We start from the raw sequence: 21017 nt of genomic DNA on the forward strand, positions 1-21017 counted from the left end.
CTGACGAGGGCAGTATTACGCCTTTTATACCTCCAGCCTACCGTAAATTCAGTAGAAGAAGAATAGCAGCAATGGCGCCATTGAGAGATCCCATCGCGATCCTGAATTAAGTTTGAAGATGTTGGTTTGGCCGTGTCGGTTGTTGTTGCAATAATGTCTTCAGTTCAGAATCTTAGAGAGTTTATCAAGGAGAGATTAACTTCTGCTGCAGAAGAAATCTTCTCAGAGTTTGAAAAAACGATCGTCCGGTATGAGGAAGAGATCCGTCAGCTAAGACTGCTTGATATCAGACCCGGGATAAAGTCACACAATACAGGTGTGGAGGTGTGAGGGTTGCGGGATCATCGTGTGATTCACGTGGGCATGATCTAAATGCATTGAACTAGTAATACACCACAGTAAAGTGTATGAAGTTATATCTGTGCAGTGTTGAGAAGGTTACTTTTAAAATGTTTTCCACGAAAGATTACAGAATACATGGCCCAAATGGAGTTTGTAACTATTCCATTAAGTTACTCAATGTGAATAACGTATTCTGAATACTTTGGTCCGGATTACTTTATTACTTGCTTGTTACAACTACTTGAATGTACTATTGCTGTGTGAATTATTGCTATAACTGAAGGCTACTAGCCACCGAGCTAACATTGTTAGCTGGCTTTAGCTAAAGTTATTTCATAGACTAAAGACTGTTAGACTTGATTCATAGCATTAACATCCTGCTAGCTACAAACAATCATGTGCAGTTCTGAAAGCAATCTCAAGTAAATTTTTAAATCGTGATGTAAAATGAGTAACAGTAGGGTGGACATTAGGCAAGGCTGCAGTTTTTGCAGCGATCTCGTATAGAACACAATTTCTGTATCAGTAATAGGTTTTCTTTCTGTTTGCTTTCAGAACTGCACATAATTATTTGCAAGTAGCAGGTTGTAATGCAGCCTTCAGTAATAGTAATGAGTCACACAGCAATAGTACATCGAAGATTCTGAAGTGAGACATAACCTAGATAGCTACATAAACTAATACAAGGTAGTTGTAGTAGGCTTACGTTAGGGCTGTACAATCAATAAAGATGAGGCAGAACCTGGTAGCTCCAAACAGAAGGACCAGTCAAAACAAATTGAGGATGTTATTCCTAAATGAGGGGCTCCCCCTGTTGCATGGACATGGTTTGGTTATGAAAAGTCTGACACGGATCAGAAAACTGTACTATGGAAATTATGCCCAGACTGGTTCCCACCACGGACTCAAACACGACAAACCTCTTCGACCACCTGCGCATGAATCATGTGAAAGTTTGTGGAGAGAGTTTATAGATGAGAAGCAAAAAAGAGCCATCAGGTGCTCAAAATAAACCTTAGACTCATACGTTAGAACAGGCTTTTCCCCCACGTGTAATAAATACTCAGAAAGAAAATGGCGGCCGTTACAACATATATCTAAAAATATATAGTGCATTGGTCAAAATACTCGACTCCAGGTACACGACACCCAGCTGAAAACACTTCATGAAAGTCAAGTTGCCCGATATTCACAGAATTTACAGAAAAAGCACTATTTTGTCATATATATCATTATCGGGATATATATCATATATATCATATATACACCATCGTGTAATCCATTTATTTAGAAGTAACTGTATTCTAATTATTACTAAATTATCGGTAACTATTGGCGGCACGGTGGTTAGCACTGTTGCCTCACAGCAAGAAAGTCCTGAGTTCAATTCCACCATCAGGCCGGGGTCTTTCTGTGTGGAGTTTGCATGTTCTCCCCGTGTTTGCGTGGGTTCTCTCCGGGTACTCCGGCTTCCTCCCACCGTCCAAAGACATGCAGCTTGTGGGGATAGGTTAATTGGATAATCCAAATTGCCACTAGGTGTGAATGGTTGTCTGTCCCTATGTGTTAGCCCTGCGACAGACTGGCGACCTGTCCAGGGTGTACCCCACCTTTCGCCCTATAACAGCTGGGATAGGCTCCAGCGCCCCCCGCGACCCTGAAAAGGATAAGCGAATGGATGGATGGATATCGGAATACAGTTACTCATGTTTTGTATTTTAAATGCATAACGCCGGTACATGTATGCCGTTACTCCCTAACACTGCATCTATGTAAACATACTTACGGCCACTTTGTTAACTACACCCGTTCAACTACTCTTTAATCCAAAATGTAATCAGCCAATCAGATGGCAGCAGTCCATGCATTTCAGCATATAGCGATCAGTGACGGTGATTGAAATCACTTTGATCATGGTGTGGGTGTTGGTGCCACATTGGCTGATCTGAGTATTTCAGAAACTGCTGATCTGTTTAAATTTCCAGCACAAACATCTGCATGATTTACAGAGAGTAGTCCAAAAAAGAGAAAATATGCAGTTCCCTTAAAATGACATTGAGTTCTCTGTACTCGGGTCTCCAGAGTTACCAGCTCTCAACCCAACAGAGCATCTTTGGAATGTAGTGGACCATGAGATTTGCATCATATTTATTAGTAAAATGTTAAAAGATTAGCATTAACAGCATATCTTACCTGCCGTCGTAAAATACTTTAAGCTTTCATGATCATATTCAGATCATGCTGCTGTTCATTTGTTTGTTTATTCACAGTGTGTGATGATCACTGGCAGTCACATCTAAAAATCAGACCCCAGACAGCTGTAAGGTTATCAACATCATCCAGTGAACAAATGACTATCAGTGAATGTTTCTGTGGCAACATAAAACGCAAGCTAAATTCTCAATAGGTGACCGTTTTCATCCTTCTTGAGCTTTCTTATCATCACATTAGTCACTATTTTCTTGTGTCCTTTTGTTGAACACGAAGGTCTGGATGATCACCAGTTCTGTGACCATGAGAGGAGCTCCAGTCTCAACCAGGAGGACCCAGAGCCTCTACAGACTAAAGAGGAACAGGAGGAAATCTCCACCAATCAGGAAGGAGAGCAGCTTGCACTGAAGCAGGAGGATGAAGGGATTAATGTCTGGACCGGAGAACAGCTGGATTTGTTGTGGAAACCTGGATCACGGCTGACCAGATTTGGTATGTAAAAGTGTAATAAGCAGATTTCATAATATAGAAATGAATATGACTTATAACAAAATGTCACAAAGACACATGGCGTGCATTACCGCCTGGGATACTGCCTCACTGGAGACATGTTTTCTGTTTCAGATTTAAGTCATGTTAGCCCAGAACTGTACGCAGAATGTAGAAAAATGTTGAGACAATGAAAACTGTGGATTATTGGCCACAAGGACCAAGTTGGAGTAGTGAGCTGTACGCCTCATAAATGATGACTTTCTGCATGTAAACAGAATTCTTCTCTGTTCGCTGCATGAGAGAGAATATTTAAATATCGCTCACATATCTGAGAGACCTGCTCACAGTGTGACTTTTTTCTTGTGTGTTCTGTCCATCAAGACCTCCCACAGCAACATGATTGTAAGGAAAATGAGGATCTGGATGACCCGCAGGTCTGTAGCCAGGAAAGGAACTCCAGTCTGGACCAGCAGAACACAGAAACACTATAAAATAAAACTACAATATAAGACGAGAAACGTCTTATATTGGGATATGAGATTTTGGTCATGTCGCACAGCCCTAGCTAATGTTAGTCTTTAAAAAAAGAATGTACTTCCAGATGTTTCTTTCGGGTGGAGTCTTTATAGTTGAGAGCAGCTCGGTTTCTGGGTCCATTGTATAACTGACGCCACCAACATTACCAAGAGACTTACACTAGAGCTTCTTGTTGCGTGTTTTGTTTGGGTTTCCGGTAATGCGTGAAATCAACAAAATTAGAGAGGGTATAGCCTGACATATGAAACAGGAAAAGACCATCGTGTAATCCATTTATTTAGAAGTAACTGTATTCTAATTATTACCAAATTATCGGTAACTATCGGCGGCACGGTGGTTAGCACTGTTGCCTCACAGCAAGAAAGTCCTGAGTTCAATTCCACCATCAGGCCGGGGTCTTTCTGTGTGGAGTTTGCATGTTCTCACCGTGTTTGCGTGGGTTCTCTCCGGGTACTCCGGCTTCCTCCCACCGTCCAAAGACATGCAGCTTGTGGGGATAGGTTAATTGGATAATCCAAATTGCCACTAGGTGTGAATGTGAGTGTGAATGGTTGTCTGTCCCTATGTGTTAGCCCTGCGACAGACTGGCGACCTGTCCAGGGTGTACCCCACCTTTCGCCCTATAACAGCTGGGATAGGCTCCAGCGCCCCCCGCGACCCTGAAAAGGATAAGCGAATGGATGGATGGATATCGGAATACAGTTACTCATGTTTTGTATTTTAAATGCATAACGCCGGTACATGTATGCCGTTACTCCCTAACACTGCATCTATGTAAACATACTTACGGCCACTTTGTTAACTACACCCGTTCAACTACTCTTTAATCCAAAATGTAATCAGCCAATCAGATGGCAGCAGTCCATGCATTTCAGCATATAGCGATCAGTGACGGTGATTGAAATCACTTTGATCATGGTGTGGGTGTTGGTGCCACATTGGCTGATCTGAGTATTTCAGAAACTGCTGATCTGTTTAAATTTCCAGCACAAACATCTGCATGATTTACAGAGAGTAGTCCAAAAAAGAGAAAATATGCAGTTCCCTTAAAATGACATTGAGTTCTCTGTACTCGGGTCTCCAGAGTTACCAGCTCTCAACCCAACAGAGCATCTTTGGAATGTAGTGGACCATGAGATTTGCATCATATTTATTAGTAAAATGTTAAAAGATTAGCATTAACAGCATATCTTACCTGCCGTCGTAAAATACTTTAAGCTTTCATGATCATATTCAGATCATGCTGCTGTTCATTTGTTTGTTTATTCACAGTGTGTGATGATCACTGGCAGTCACATCTAAAAATCAGACCCCAGACAGCTGTAAGGTTATCAACATCATCCAGTGAACAAATGACTATCAGTGAATGTTTCTGTGGCAACATAAAACGCAAGCTAAATTCTCAATAGGTGACCGTTTTCATCCTTCTTGAGCTTTCTTATCATCACATTAGTCACTATTTTCTTGTGTCCTTTTGTTGAACACGAAGGTCTGGATGATCAGCAGTTCTGTGACCATGAGAGGAGCTCCAGTCTCAACCAGGAGGACCCAGAGCCTCTACAGACTAAAGAGGAACAGGAGGAAATCTCCACCAATCAGGAAGGAGAGCAGCTTGCACTGAAGCAGGAGGATGAAGGGATTAATGTCTGGACCGGAGAACAGCTGGATTTGTTGTGGAAACCTGGATCACGGCTGACCAGATTTGGTATGTAAAAGTGTAATAAGCAGATTTCATAATATAGAAATGAATATGACTTATAACAAAATGTCACAAAGACACATGGCGTGCATTACCGCCTGGGATACTGCCTCACTGGAGACATGTTTTCTGTTTCAGATTTAAGTCATGTTAGCCCAGAACTGTACGCAGAATGTAGAAAAATGTTGAGACAATGAAAACTGTGGATTATTGGCCACAAGGACCAAGTTGGAGTAGTGAGCTGTACGCCTCATAAATGATGACTTTCTGCATGTAAACAGAATTCTTCTCTGTTCGCTGCATGAGAGAGAATATTTAAATATCGCTCACATATCTGAGAGACCTGCTCACAGTGTGACTTTTTTCTTGTGTGTTCTGTCCATCAAGACCTCCCACAGCAACATGATTGTAAGGAAAATGAGGATCTGGATGACCCGCAGGTCTGTAGCCAGGAAAGGAACTCCAGTCTGGACCAGCAGAACACAGAAACACTATAAAATAAAACTACAATATAAGACGAGAAACGTCTTATATTGGGATATGAGATTTTGGTCATGTCGCACAGCCCTAGCTAATGTTAGTCTTTAAAAAAAGAATGTACTTCCAGATGTTTCTTTCGGGTGGAGTCTTTATAGTTGAGAGCAGCTCGGTTTCTGGGTCCATTGTATAACTGACGCCACCAACATTACCAAGACACTTACACTAGAGCTTCTTGTTGCGTGTTTTGTTTGGGTTTCCGGTAATGCGTGAAATCAACAAAATTAGAGAGGGTATAGCCTGACATATGAAACAGGAAAAGACCATCGTGTAATCCATTTATTTAGAAGTAACTGTATTCTAATTATTACCAAATTATCGGTAACTATCGGCGGCACGGTGGTTAGCACTGTTGCCTCACAGCAAGAAAGTCCTGAGTTCAATTCCACCATCAGGCCGGGGTCTTTCTGTGTGGAGTTTGCATGTTCTCACCGTGTTTGCGTGGGTTCTCTCCGGGTACTCCGGCTTCCTCCCACCGTCCAAAGACATGCAGCTTGTGGGGATAGGTTAATTGGATAATCCAAATTGCCACTAGGTGTGAATGTGAGTGTGAATGGTTGTCTGTCCCTATGTGTTAGCCCTGCGACAGACTGGCGACCTGTCCAGGGTGTACCCCACCTTTCGCCCTATAACAGCTGGGATAGGCTCCAGCGCCCCCCGCGACCCTGAAAAGGATAAGCGAATGGATGGATGGATATCGGAATACAGTTACTCATGTTTTGTATTTTAAATGCATAACGCCGGTACATGTATGCCGTTACTCCCTAACACTGCATCTATGTAAACATACTTACGGCCACTTTGTTAACTACACCCGTTCAACTACTCTTTAATCCAAAATGTAATCAGCCAATCAGATGGCAGCAGTCCATGCATTTCAGCATATAGCGATCAGTGACGGTGATTGAAATCACTTTGATCATGGTGTGGGTGTTGGTGCCACATTGGCTGATCTGAGTATTTCAGAAACTGCTGATCTGTTTAAATTTCCAGCACAAACATCTGCATGATTTACAGAGAGTAGTCCAAAAAAGAGAAAATATGCAGTTCCCTTAAAATGACATTGAGTTCTCTGTACTCGGGTCTCCAGAGTTACCAGCTCTCAACCCAACAGAGCATCTTTGGAATGTAGTGGACCATGAGATTTGCATCATATTTATTAGTAAAATGTTAAAAGATTAGCATTAACAGCATATCTTACCTGCCGTCGTAAAATACTTTAAGCTTTCATGATCATATTCAGATCATGCTGCTGTTCATTTGTTTGTTTATTCACAGTGTGTGATGATCACTGGCAGTCACATCTAAAAATCAGACCCCAGACAGCTGTAAGGTTATCAACATCATCCAGTGAACAAATGACTATCAGTGAATGTTTCTGTGGCAACATAAAACGCAAGCTAAATTCTCAATAGGTGACCGTTTTCATCCTTCTTGAGCTTTCTTATCATCACATTAGTCACTATTTTCTTGTGTCCTTTTGTTGAACACGAAGGTCTGGATGATCAGCAGTTCTGTGACCATGAGAGGAGCTCCAGTCTCAACCAGGAGGACCCAGAGCCTCTACAGACTAAAGAGGAACAGGAGGAAATCTCCACCAATCAGGAAGGAGAGCAGCTTGCACTGAAGCAGGAGGATGAAGGGATTAATGTCTGGACCGGAGAACAGCTGGATTTGTTGTGGAAACCTGGATCACGGCTGACCAGATTTGGTATGTAAAAGTGTAATAAGCAGATTTCATAATATAGAAATGAATATGACTTATAACAAAATGTCACAAAGACACATGGCGTGCATTACCGCCTGGGATACTGCCTCACTGGAGACATGTTTTCTGTTTCAGATTTAAGTCATGTTAGCCCAGAACTGTACGCAGAATGTAGAAAAATGTTGAGACAATGAAAACTGTGGATTATTGGCCACAAGGACCAAGTTGGAGTAGTGAGCTGTACGCCTCATAAATGATGACTTTCTGCATGTAAACAGAATTCTTCTCTGTTCGCTGCATGAGAGAGAATATTTAAATATCGCTCACATATCTGAGAGACCTGCTCACAGTGTGACTTTTTTCTTGTGTGTTCTGTCCATCAAGACCTCCCACAGCAACATGATTGTAAGGAAAATGAGGATCTGGATGACCCGCAGGTCTGTAGCCAGGAAAGGAACTCCAGTCTGGACCAGCAGAACACAGATCCTCCACAGACTAAAGAGGAACAGGAGGAAATCTCCACCAATCAGGAAGGAGAGCAGCTTGCACTGAAGCAGGAAACCAAAGGCATCATCATCTGGACCGGGCAGGAGCTGGGCATCATGTGGAACCCTGAAGTAAAGTTGCACAGAATAGGTATGCAAAACTTTAATAGATAGATTCAGTTTTGTATTAAGAAATCTAACTCATGTTGGGTCCTAATCAGACCTCCAATATACTTTATAGAGGCACATGAAGAATTTAAAGACCGACTGCAATAAGGAAACTGACGTAATATTCTAAGAGCCAAAATGTCTAGCCCTCCCAGTGTCGCCCCTGTCAGGACTGTCTTATGTTGAAAATAATTGAGTACAAGAGAGAGGAAGACACCCTACAATGAGTTGAAACGTCAGCTTGTTATTTATTCCTCCATATTCATATTTGTCATTCATATGGTCACTTTGTTTGTCCCTCCAAATTGCAGTCGTCACTCCTTCGCCTGTGCTGCGCCCCTGCACCTGCAGGCACACTTACAGTGAATATCAAATTTAATAACAGGAAATTAACTAGGCATGTACTTTTCTTTCTTTTTTTGGCCACATTTTTCAAGTGACCTATATTTGACAACAGCATATAAAAAAATAAAACAAAAAAAAGAACTTTAAATTATGTTTTTGGTGTGCCATCTCAATGTTTTCAGTGGCCCCCATATGGCCACCCATATGAAAAAATTCTGGAGCCGCCCCTGTACATTATGACTGAGTACATCCACTAAACCTTTTGTGGATAACATAACAATCCCCATGAGGACTGAACGATCAATTTAAAAATAAAATATATCGATTTGAAACTAAGCTTTTAGCAAACCACACAACACTATGATAGGTGTGTCCTTGTGCCATGTGTTTCTGGGTCTTTCTTCTTCTTTCCCTTTGGATTCCAGCACAAGGCCTGTGTAGTGATGTTATTGGTGGACTTCCTGATTGTGTGGCCAATCCAGCACCACTTTCTCTCAGAACTGTATTGCTATTGGTTTCTGGTTTGTACTTGTCCACAGTTTGTAATCCTCTCTGGCCACTGGATACGGAGGATTTGTTTTAAGCAGCTGCTGATGAATGTCTGCAACATACAAAGCGCTGTCTTTGCTTCATGTTTACGAGCTATAGAGAAGTATAGGTGTGACCCTGATTTTAAAAATGCTCAGCTTCAGAATCAGAATCAGAATACTTTATTCATCCCGAGGGAAATTAGGGTTACAGCAGGCAGCACGCTAATGGCGCATGCGCACTTACAAAGGAACCTTCTGACCAACTTTACACAAACATCACATTGGGCAGACATGGACATTATGGACAATGCTGGGCATCCTCTGCACACGGCCATTAACAACCAGAAGAGTCTGTTCAGTGACAGGTTGCTTCTCCCAAAGACAAGAACTAACAGACTTAAAAACTCCTTTGTCCCACACGCCATCAGACTGTTTAACTCCTCCCTGGAGGGGAGAGGGAGGGGAAACAGGAGGACAAAGGAGGGGGGAACAACTAAGCTGTAGTGCCTCTTCACCTCACTGTGCAATACCTTTTGTGCAATACTTTTGTAAATAGTCAACGGTGCAATAGACTCAATACTTGAAATGTGCAATTCACTTGTATTTTTATTTTTATTCCTATTTATTCTATTTATCCCCTTCGTATATTTTATTTATATTGTCTCTGTATTTATATATATGTGTGTGTGTGTGTGTGTATATATATATATATATATATATATATATATATATATATATATATATATATAATATTCTGTAACTCTGTAACTTCTGTCGGTGCTATCTAATCTAATCTAATCTAACATGTCAGAAAGGTAGGCTGATAGGAAAAAACAACGAAAATACACTACATGAGGTAAGAGGAGGAGAAAAAAAACTCCACTCAGACTGAGCTCCTAGTGGGAGAACAGTTTGATAACAGAAAAAACACCTCAGCACAAAAGCACATGACTATCAATACACCATAGAAACACAAGACAAGCAACAGGGGCGGGTAAAGGGTAAGAGAGAGCCGGTGTAGACAGCGCATCCGGTCCTGCAGCATCTGTGCTGGTCCAGTTGACTGCTATCTTCCCCGGTAGGGCACAAGCATCGAAGGCGTTGGAAAGGGAGAGGGGATGAGTGAGTGCTTATCAGTGTAAGTGTGTGTGTCTGCGTGTCCATAGTTTAGCTGAGACAGTGTCCTTCGGCCTATCAGGCTAAGTAAACAGTCCTCCAGCCAATCCAGGTGTCCTTGCATGGGATGGGAAGAATAGCCGTAACACAGCTTGGTGAAATTTCTGACCTCTTGAGTTTCAAACATTTTTTAAAATGATGTTGTTTATTTTTTCTTACTTTTTTTTACACTAAATTTACTAACCCAAGGTGTTATTCACCCCTACTGAGATTTTCAAAGGTCGTCAGCTCAATTCTCCTGCTTTTGTTGTGCAAACCACCCATTATCTTTGAGGCCTGGCACGTTTACTCAGAGTAGCTCAGATCCAAGGCAGGCCAAACCTCTGTGTTACAACCTTCAGAAATGCCTGCTGTATCTATACAAAATATCCCACACATTGACTGACCTGCAAATGTGTAAGACACATTCACAATATATGGAAACACAAGTCTGTTTTATTTATAAAAAATTGTGTGAAAACAGAATGAAAAGTTGCTAATACAATGACATGAGTGACATGTGTGATCTCCCCAGCGTTGCATGTTCTCTCCTTTGCCTGTTCATGTAAAAATAGCAAAACATAAAAAATTAATTCTGTCCCTCAGTTCCAGGTTGGTTCATCTCTTCATCTTTCTGCCTTTTGTCTTAGGTTACTCTCCCACACAGTCTGTCTGTCTGTGTCATAGTCTGTTTGCAGCATTCAGCAATGCAGTTCCTTGACTCTCACCACAGATCTTCCATTGTGACTGTGTATGTGAGGGAGTGGCATTGCATTACTTCAGCACAGTGCTGTGCATAAAAGCAGACAGCCCAGGCTGGAGAATCATTTCTTCTTCGCATTTCTGACAAGGCACATCAGGATGGCCTCTGTATCACTGCCTCACAGGAAGAACATCTGCGCGCAACAGGCGCGCATCCATTTCCTTGCTTCAGGAAATGGATGAAGCAGACTCTGATGGAGGAGAGGTTTCATTTGTCCAGCAGGCCACTGATACCTCCTCAGAAGAATCTAAAAAGGAGACGGAACAAGAACCCAACATGCCTCCATGGAAGAGGCACCGTGGTACTGGGAAGCCCAGTCTGAGCCACACGGCAAAAGACGGCACTGTGTGGGTAGAGGAGGACATTGGAATGCCCAGTGCAGTAGCAAATCGCTCGTGCTTCACTCGTGCTGGACCCACAGAGTCTGCTAAGGTCTGTCATTGCCATAGTACGTAGGGCTGCTCAATTAATCGAATTTTAATCACGATTACGATCTGGGCTTTCAACGATCATTAAAAATGACTGAGCCGATTATTAGCCCCTCCCTAATTTATCCGCGACACCTTAAAGGCCGGTCCGTGAAAATATTGTCGGGCATAAACTGGTCCGTGGCGCAAAAAAGGTTGGAGACCGCTGATTAAGAGGACCTGAGGGAAGCTCGGAAAGCTAAGCAGAAGTTATTTGGAGAGTGACTGCCGTTGGTTGAAAAGAGAGTTTAAAAAAAAACAAACTTCAGTGGTGTTGCACACTATTTTATATTATTTTTTTAAAGTCATTGTTAACCCTTTAAAGCCGGTCAGAGCAGCACGCTCCGTTTTGCGTAACTATTTTTAAATCCCTGTAGAACCTGAACCGTGTAAGCTAGCGCAATAATTTGTTTTGCATATGAAACCGGAGGAGTTGTACTTACATCTGATGCCATCAGCTTGTCCTCGGTCACGGTTTCGTTCCACATATAGCTTTGCAAAAATTGCATAAAAAGCGCTTGCAGGAACAAAAACATAATATTCCAGAAACACGCTTTGCCGTTCCTATCAGCTGTTCGTAACACTTCCCACAGTGAAATGATGCACATGCTGTTTTCTTTGCAAATTTGCATCATAGGATTGTTTTTTGTTTTTCCTGCAGTATATAAAAATTGCTGTATCTCCAAAATAAAACTATGAAGACACTCAAAATAAATTTCCTGTGGTGGGAAACTATTTTTTGCAACTTTATTGTATTTAAAGTTTTGAGGGATAAGCCTCTTAAATTTCTCCAAGTAGAAATATACAGTGGGGCAAAAAAGTATTTAGTCAGCCACCGACTGTGCAAGTTCCCCCACTTAAAATGATGACAGAGGTCAGTAATTTGCACCAGAGGTACACTTCAACTGTGAGAGACAGAATGTGAAAAAAAAATCCATGAATTCACATGGTAGGATTTGTAAAGAATTTCTTCGTAAATTAGGGTGGAAAATAAGTATTTGGTCACCTCAAACAAGGAAAATCTCTGGCTCTCACAGACCTGTAACGTCTTCTGTAAGAAGCTTTTCTGTCCCCCACTCGTTACCTGTATGAATGGCACCTGTTTGAACTCATCATCTGTATAAAAGACACCTGTCCACAGCCTCAAACAGTCAGACTCCAAACGCCGCCATGGCCAAGACCAAAGAGCTTTCGAAGGACACCAGGAAAAGTATTGTAGACTTGCACCAGACTGGGAAGAGTGAATCTACAATAGGCAAGCAGCTTGGTGTGAAAAAATCAACTGTGGGAGCAATCATCAGAAAATGGAAGACATACAAGACCACTGATAATCTCCCTGGATCTGGGGCTCCACGCAAGATCTCATCCCGTGGGGTCAAAATGATCATGAGAACGGTGAGCAAAGATCCCAGAACCACACGGGGGGACCTGGTGAATGACCTGCAGAGAGCTGGGACCAAAGTAACAAAGGTCACCATCAGTAACACACTACAACGGCAGGGAATCAAATCCCGCAGTGCCAGACGTGTTCCGCTGCTGAAGCCAGTGCATGTCCAGGCCCGTCTGAAGTTTGCCAGAGAGCACATGGATGATACAGCAGAGGATTGGGAGAATGTCATGTGGTCAGATGAAACCAAAGTAGAACTTTTTGGTATAAACTCAACTCGTCGTGTTTGGAGGAAGAAGGATTTTTTTTTTTTTCACATTCTGTCTCTCACAGTTGAAGTGTACCTCTGGTGCAAATTACTGACCTCTGTCATCATTTTAGGTGGGGGAACTTGCACGATTGGTGACTAAATACTTTTTTGCCCCACTGTATTTGTGTGGGCTGAGATTTTACTTTCAAAGAAAACACAGTAATGATCAGATAAGCCCACATCAGACACAGTAATGTTTGAAATGCTCAGGCTCTTGGAGATCAGTAGGTCAAGAGTGTGTCCTCTATTATGTGTGGCCTCTGTTACATGCTGAGTCAGCCCAAAGTTGCCCAGAGTGTTACTCAGGTCTTTAGTCCCTTTGTCCTGAGGGTTGTCCACATGGATGTTAAAATCCCCAACAATAATTACACAGTCGAAATCAACACAGATCACAGACAGCAGTTCACTGAGGTCATTAAAAAAGTCTGTGCAGTATTTGGGAGGCCTGTAAACATTAAGAAACACAACTTTGGACGGGGCCTTCAGCTGTAAAGCCACATATTCAAAAGACTGAAAACTTCCAGGAGATAGCTGCTTACATTGAAATGATTCATTAAATAAGACAGCAACCCCTCCTCCTCTCCTGCTCACCCTGGCCTCACTGATAAAACTGTAGTTAGGAGGGGTCGTCTCGATGAGAACAGCTCCACTAAGCGAGTCATGGACTAAAGTAAAACAGTATGTTGGATGTGCCATGCAATGCTCAATTACATGGGTGGGAACTAGTGTGTTAGCGCAGTTAGCTCGTTAACGTGTTGGCCGTCTAGCCCCATGCACGGGGCGATCGGTGGTAGCTCGTTAACGGAGATTTGCCGTGTTGTGGCGTTAAGGTCATTTCAACGAGATTAACCTGAAAGCACTAGTGGGAACACAACGACTATGACTGCACATTTACGCCGACATCATCCTAGTGCAAAGACAAAAACAACAAGCATGCTACTAACTATAGCCGAGTCATTTAGACAGCTGTTAGCACATGATTCTCCTTATGGGGACCTGATATGTTTAATATGCTGCTGAGAATATAGCCCAGAAGAAGCGGATAGTATAGCTTTTATTTTGGAAAGAGACATTTCTCTGTAATAAACTCTCTTTTCCAAAGATGAGTGATTCCTCAATCAGATACAGGGCTCGCAAAATCGCTAGCCCGACATCCTGGGGCTAGCAATTTTTTCAGTCGGGCTACCAAAATCTATCTCTGCCCTGCCCGTCGGGCTATTGTAGGAAGGAAAAATATATGTCAATGCTTTTGCATTCTTTCAGAAATGTAGCTGGGTAATTATGTCATTGGCATCGGTGAGCCACTGTCAATATGTGACATATTGAAATCCCGTTTGAATTTGCGCTTGTTTTTTTGCTTTCACTTTGCAATTTTACAGGTCACCAGAGAACTTCAATCTATACATCTAAAAACCACAGACCAGGCGAGAAATTTGGGTGTAGTGATGGATGCAGACCTAAACTTAGAAAAACACATTAAGACAATAACAAAATCAGCTTACTATCACCTCAAGAATATTTCAAGGATAAAAGATCTGATGTCTCAACAGGACCTGGAAAAACTAGTCCATGCATTCATTTTTAGTAGGCTTGATTACTGTAACAGCATCTTTACAGGTCTACCTAAAAAATCAGTCAGACAACTACAGCTCATTCAGAACTCTGCTGCTCGAGTCCTCACTAAGACCAAAAAAGTGGACCACATCAGTTCAGCTCTGAGGTCTTTACACTGGCTGCCTGTCCGTCAGAGGATAGACTTTAAAGTTCTGATGCTGGCCTATAAAGCTCTGAATGGTTTAGGACCAAAATACATCAGTGACCTCCTAACCCAGTATGAACCTTCCAGATCCCTCAGGTCATCTGGATCCGGTCTTTTATCAGTTCTCAGAGTCAGAACCAGACACGGAGAAGCTGCATTCAGCTTTTATGCTCCTTATATCTGGAACAAACTCCCAGAAAGCCTCAGATCAGCTGAAACACTCAGTTTATTTAAATCCAGGTTGAAGACTCACCTGTTCTCAGCTGCATTTGAATAAAGCACCAAATCCACACTTTTAAGCTTAAATTTCAAAACTTACACTAACTACTGATCTTATCTATTTCTGATTTTATCTGTCTTGATTTTATATACTGTTTTGTTTGTTTGTTAATTAGTTAAGCTTAAATTTCAAAACTTACATTAACTACTGATTTTATCTACTGTTCTGATTTTATCTGTTTTGATTTTATATACTGTTTTGTTTGTTTGTTTGTTTGTTAAGTGGGATTAGAGCTCTGGGTAGCTCCCCAGCTGGGTCTAGACTGGGTCTAGAGAGTATTTTAAATTCGGGGAATTTAAAACAGAAAGTAGCTCGTCCACATAAGGACTGGTAGCTCCCCTTACGATAAGGGTTCAGATCGCGCGAACAGGTGTGGGATTAGAGCTCTGGGTAGCTCCCCAACTGGGTCTAGACTGGGTCTAGAGAGTACTTTAAATTCAGGGAATTTAAAATAGAAAGTAGCTCGTCCACAGAAGGACTGGTAGCTCCCCTTACGATAAGGGTTCAGATCGCGCGAACAGGTGTGAAATGTGTGTGTTTAGTTAGTTTGTTTGTTTGCTTGTTTTAATCAATTTTAAATCATGCTTTTTATTTGTTTTTGTTTCTAATGTCTCTGTAAAGCACTTTGAATCACCTTGTTGTTGAATTGTGCTATACAAATAAATTTGCCTTGCCTTGCCTTGCCTTGCCTTGCTTACCTTCAGGGTCATACGTCACATGAAAACCAAAATAATTCCAAACGCCAGATCTGAATGAGGGTGGGGGAGGTTCATGTTGCAAGGAGAGCTTAACTTCTGTCTTGCTAGCTTGCCCTGCGCTCTTCATTCTGACTATGCTGTCTGTGTTGAGCGCTCAGTGGATCTGCGTTCGACTACTCCGCCTAGGCTGCACTGTCGAGCGCAGATCCACTGAGCGCTCCACACAGACAGCATAGTCAGAAGGAAGAGCACAGGGCAAGCTAGCGAGACAGAAGTTAAGCTCTCCTTGCAACAGGCAAATTGACCCTCATTCAGATCTGGCGTTTGGAATTATTTTGGTTTTCATGTGACGTATGACCCTGAAGGTAAGCGAGTCATGGACTAAAGTAAAACAGTATGTTGGATGTGCCATGCAATGCTCAATTACATTGGTGTGAACTAGTGTGTTAGCGCAGTTAGCTCGTTAACGTGTTGGCCGTCTAGCCCCATGCACGGAGCGATCGGCGGTAGCTCGTTAACGGAGATTTGCCGTGTTGTGGCGTTAAGGTCATTTCAACGAGATTAACCTGAAAGCACTAGTGGGAACACAACGAATATGACTGCACATTTACACCGACATCATCCTAGTGCAAAGACAAAAACAACAAGCATGCTACTAACTTTAGCCGAGTCATTTAGACAGCTGTTAGCACATGATTCTCCTTATGCTGCTGAGAATATAGCCCAGAAGAAGCGGATAGTATAGCTTTTATTTTGGAAAGAGCCATTTCTCTGTAATAAACTCTCTTTTCCAAAGATGAGTGATTCCTCACCAATTCCTCTGACATCGTCTTATTAATCGTTAGCTTACTATGCAAACATGACAAGTGAAATCTCCCGCAGCTTAAACATGTGAGAGGTTGATCGCGCAGAGAATCGCTGAGCTTATGTGAGTGCGCGTGTAAAAGCATTTCAGTTCTGCTGAGCCAAATAAGACAGGTCAGGGTGAAGAAGTGACAGCCAAATAAAAGCTTACCACAAAACGGAGAAGTTATGACAAATCAGACTATAAGGCAAAAAGAAAGTGCAGCTTTATGGTTTCATGGACAAAATAATTTCTGTGGCTGCAATATGACAAGCTATATAACCAGGGCTGCACATAAGTGGTCCACAGGTGCGCATTCGCTGTCAAAATAAAAAACGCGCACAAGGGTTAGGGTTAAATTTAAAAACTGTACTTTTGAGTTAAAATATATATTTATAATTTTAATAAATGACAAATTAAAAAGGCATGAACATTTTTTTTGTATCGAAAAAATATCGAACCGTGACACCAAAGTATCGAACCGAACCGAACCGTGAATTTTGTTTATCGTTGCACCCCTAATATATATATATTGGGGGTGCTAGTAGGTGTTAGGTTCAGGGAATTTACGCAAATTTGCACGGGGTTAGTAAATCTAGTGGTAGGGACTTGCACCAAGAAAAAAGTCAGTATTTCTAGTGTTAACCATAATGTAAACCAACAAGAGGCCACCAGACAGGAAAACATACAAAGAGACTTTAAGAGAATGCTAACTGCCCCAACAGTACTGACCTAAGCCTAATCTTAAAAGTAGAGAGGGTATCTGTCTTCCGAATCCAAATTGGCAGCTGTTTTCACAGAAGAGGGACCTGAAAGGTGAAGGTTCTACCTGCCATTCTCCCCAACTTTCAGGCAATGAATGGTTAATCTAAAAAATAAACAAAAAAATACTGCAGTGAGTGTCCTGTAAAGTTTTTAACTAATTTTAAATAAACTTTTAAATGTTTTGTGCACTTTGATTAAAAATTTTCAGGGATACGACTTTGTTTTGTTTGATTATATATCGTCTTTATTTTCTCATCGTAGATGGTCTGTTTATATTATTTGTAGAGTTTGTAAATGAGCAGCCAAAATGGTTTTCACTGAGTCAGCAAAACTGTTTCTCCCCACAACATGATTTTCATTGGTATATCTAAGCAACATGCTTACCATGTGGAGATTTGCTAATGGTTAAGGCAAAAAATGTATGCTTTTTGATCTGTCCCTTCAGATTTTCCACAACATGACTGTAAGGATGTGGAGGGGCTCACAAATCAGCAGGTCTGTAACCAGGAGAAGAACTCCAGTTTAGGCCAGGAGGATCCTTCACAGATTAAAGGGGAACAGGAGGAACTCAGTACCACTGAAGAGGAAAAACCGCTTGTACTAATGCAGGAGACTGCAAATTTTCCATCTCGTGAAAAAAGTGACCACAGTGAATCAGAACCATGCTGTGACCAGTGCCTTTCTCACAACTCTTCTGACACAGATGAGGATGAAAGCAAGGATGGTAACTCACACAGAAATAAGTCGGAGCAAATCGTATCAGGCTTGTCAGTTCAAAATTCCAAGACAGCTAAGTTATGTAGAACCTGTGGGAAAAGATTTATTTGGAAGTCAGACTTAACTAAACACATGCGAAGTCACACTGGTGAGAAACCACATTGCTGTAGCACCTGTGGGAAAAGATTTCTTGTAAAATCAAATTTGAAAACACACATGCGAATTCACACAGGCGAGAAGCCACATTGCTGTAGCACCTGTGGGAAAAGATTTACTGTGAAGGGTCATTTGAATATGCACATGCGAATTCACACAGGCGAGAAGCCACATTGCTGTAGCACCTGTGGGAAAAGATTTACTAGCAAGAGTGAGTTGAATATACACATGCGAATTCACACAGGCGAGAAGCCACATTGCTGTAGCACCTGTGGGAAAAGATTTACTAGCAAGAGTGAGTTGAATATACACATGCGAATTCACACAGGCGAGAAGCCACATTGCTGTAGCACCTGTGGGAAAAGCTTTCTTGTAAAATCAAATTTGAAAACACACATGCGAATTCACACAGGTGAGAAGCCACATTGCTGTAGTAGTTGTGGGAAAAGATTTCATGTAAAATCAAATTTGAAAAGACACATGCGAATTCACACAGGCGAGAAGCCACATTGCTGTAGCACCTGTGGGAAAAGATTTACTAGGAAGAGTCACTTGAATATGCACATGCGAATTCACACAGGTGAGAAGCGACATTGCTGTAGCACCTGTGGGAAAAGATTTACTGTGAAGAGTCACTTGAATAGGCACATGCGAATTCACACAGGTGAGAAGCCACATTGCTGTAGCACCTGTGGGAAAAGATTTACTAGGAAGAGTCACTTGAAGAGACACATGCAAATTCACACAGGTGATAAGCCACATTGCTGTAGCACCTGTGGGAAAAGATTTACTGTGAAGGGTAATTTGAATATGCACATGCGAATTCACACAGGCGAGAAGCCACATTGCTGTAGCACCTGTGGGAAAAGATTTACTAGCAAGAGTGAGTTGAATATGCACATGCAAATTCACACAGGTGATAAGCCACATTGCTGTAGCACCTGTGGGAAAAGATTTACTAGGAAGAGTCACTTGAAGAGACACATGCAAATTCACACAGGTGATAAGCCACATTGCTGTAGCACCTGTGGGAAAAGATTTACTAGCAAGAGTGAGTTGAATATGCACATGCGAATTCACACAGGTGAGAAGCCACATTGCTGTAGCACCTGTGGGAAAAGATTTACTGTGAAGAGTCACTTGAATATGCACATGCGAATTCACACAGGTGAGAAGCCACATTGCTGTAGCACCTGTGGGAAAAGATTTACTAGCAAGAGTCACTTGAATATGCACATGCGAATTCACACAGGTGAGAAGCCACATTCTGTATTACTTTAGTACAGTTGAAAATGCATTTCGGAAACCATCCTACATGCTAAGTTTCATTCTTAGAAAATGGTGATGGCAGATCACATAAACAGTGTTTGGATCATTTAAAAATGAGCATTCGGGAAAAAAAACTTCATTTTGAAAAGGTTTTCAGAAGCTCAGTTTCTTTTTTCACACATGGACAAGAAAAAGTGTTTGTCTCGCAACATGAAATGTTTGCACCTTTATCACATTTTCTGACATCATTTTTTATTGTTTATGGGCTTTGTCTTTACTGAAGTTTCTTCATTTTCTTTGGCATGGCCTCAACAGTGCTTGAGATATTTTTGGGTCTTGACATAAAAGAACTATTTCTCAGAATCACACTTGGAAATATCAGTTTAAAAAAACTACCCGTGTACATGCGGTAGCCTTTATTGAAATCAGTTTTTTCTCTGAAGTTCACAGTTTGAAGGTGTTTAAAGCATGAGACAGTTTACTAACTGTACACTGTTCGCTAACTTGCACACTGCCAGAACTCCTGTTGGGATTTTGTTTTTTTTTTAAATGAATTTATACACTAGATTGACATTAATGGGAAGTGCTTTGTAGATGGAAAGGGAATATTTTAGGGAATGACAATGTTAGGCGGTTGATTCAAGTTCTCGTATTGTTTGTGACCCATATACTTAGGTCATTTATTATTCATATTTTTAACATAGCTTGCACTACTGTTATGTGAACACCTGTTGATACCCAGCTGTTGTTTTGTAAAAGGACCTCAGAAGAGTCCCGGGAGTCTTCATCTTTATTTATCTTGATTGGTGTTTGGCCTGCATGTACTTATGGCGAACACCCTAGTGGGCTTTTCTTTCTTCTAAATCTTTGTTAATCTTGTATGTTCAATAAAACTGTTGGCATCACACTTCACTCATCTCCTGTAGATTTTGTGTTTTGGTTTCAATTGTGTTCCAAAAGCCTGAATCAACATCTTTCCAGCCTATAGAAATTCTGCAAAGCCTTTAAAATTTGCGACCCCACAATCCTGCTGCTCTTTGAAAAACTAACAGTACTTCCAAACGAGCTGTTAAACAGGGCTTCGTGTGATCTGCCTTTTGGTGATCAACTGGTCAGAAAGATTCAACGCATTCAAGTGGATAATCATGCTAACTTCCTTGATTCTCGTCCTCACTTTCCAGGTCCTCAACGGTACTCCATCAATGTCTCCTGAAGTTGTGTGTTTCAGAACAAAAGTGGAGCAAATAATAGCAAACACTGAACACACACCTCCCCTGTCTGCCAAGAGCATGTCTAAGACTTTTCTATACCACCATCAGTGACGTGAAGACAGATTGTTCAAACAAATCTGCGATGGTATTTTCAGATTAAGTTAGCCAATTAAACATCAAAG

General features: G+C 41.6%; 1 protein-coding gene across 1 annotated transcript; it reads left to right on the forward strand.

The window, feature by feature from the left end:
* The first annotated feature begins 71 nt into the window (after nt 1-71).
* LOC146645053 (uncharacterized) lies at nt 72-20516 on the forward strand. Its single transcript, XM_085393134.1, has 5 exons — nt 72-316; nt 5072-5287; nt 7314-7529; nt 7911-8162; nt 17928-20516. The coding sequence occupies exons 1-5, from the start codon at nt 154-156 to the stop codon at nt 19634-19636; spliced, it is 2556 nt and encodes an 851-aa protein (XP_085249260.1). The 5' UTR covers nt 72-153; the 3' UTR covers nt 19637-20516.
* The last annotated feature ends 501 nt before the right edge of the window (nt 20517-21017 follow it).

This window comes from Rhamphochromis longiceps, linkage group LG20 (genome assembly GCF_057381845.1).
Source record: "Rhamphochromis longiceps isolate RC_006_pf linkage group LG20, R_longiceps_female_GT1.1, whole genome shotgun sequence".
In the NCBI taxonomy this organism is placed as follows: Eukaryota; Metazoa; Chordata; class Actinopteri; order Cichliformes; family Cichlidae; genus Rhamphochromis; species Rhamphochromis longiceps.

Coding starts and splice junctions, on each gene's coding strand:
- LOC146645053 (XM_085393134.1), top strand. CDS start 154: ATGTCTTCAGTTCAGAATCTTAGAGAGTTTATCAAGGAGAGATTAACT. Junction 5,288..7,313: donor ATCACGGCTGACCAGATTTG/GTATGTAAAAGT, acceptor TTGAACACGAAG/GTCTGGATGATCAGCAGTTC. Junction 7,530..7,910: donor ATCACGGCTGACCAGATTTG/GTATGTAAAAGT, acceptor CTGTCCATCAAG/ACCTCCCACAGCAACATGAT.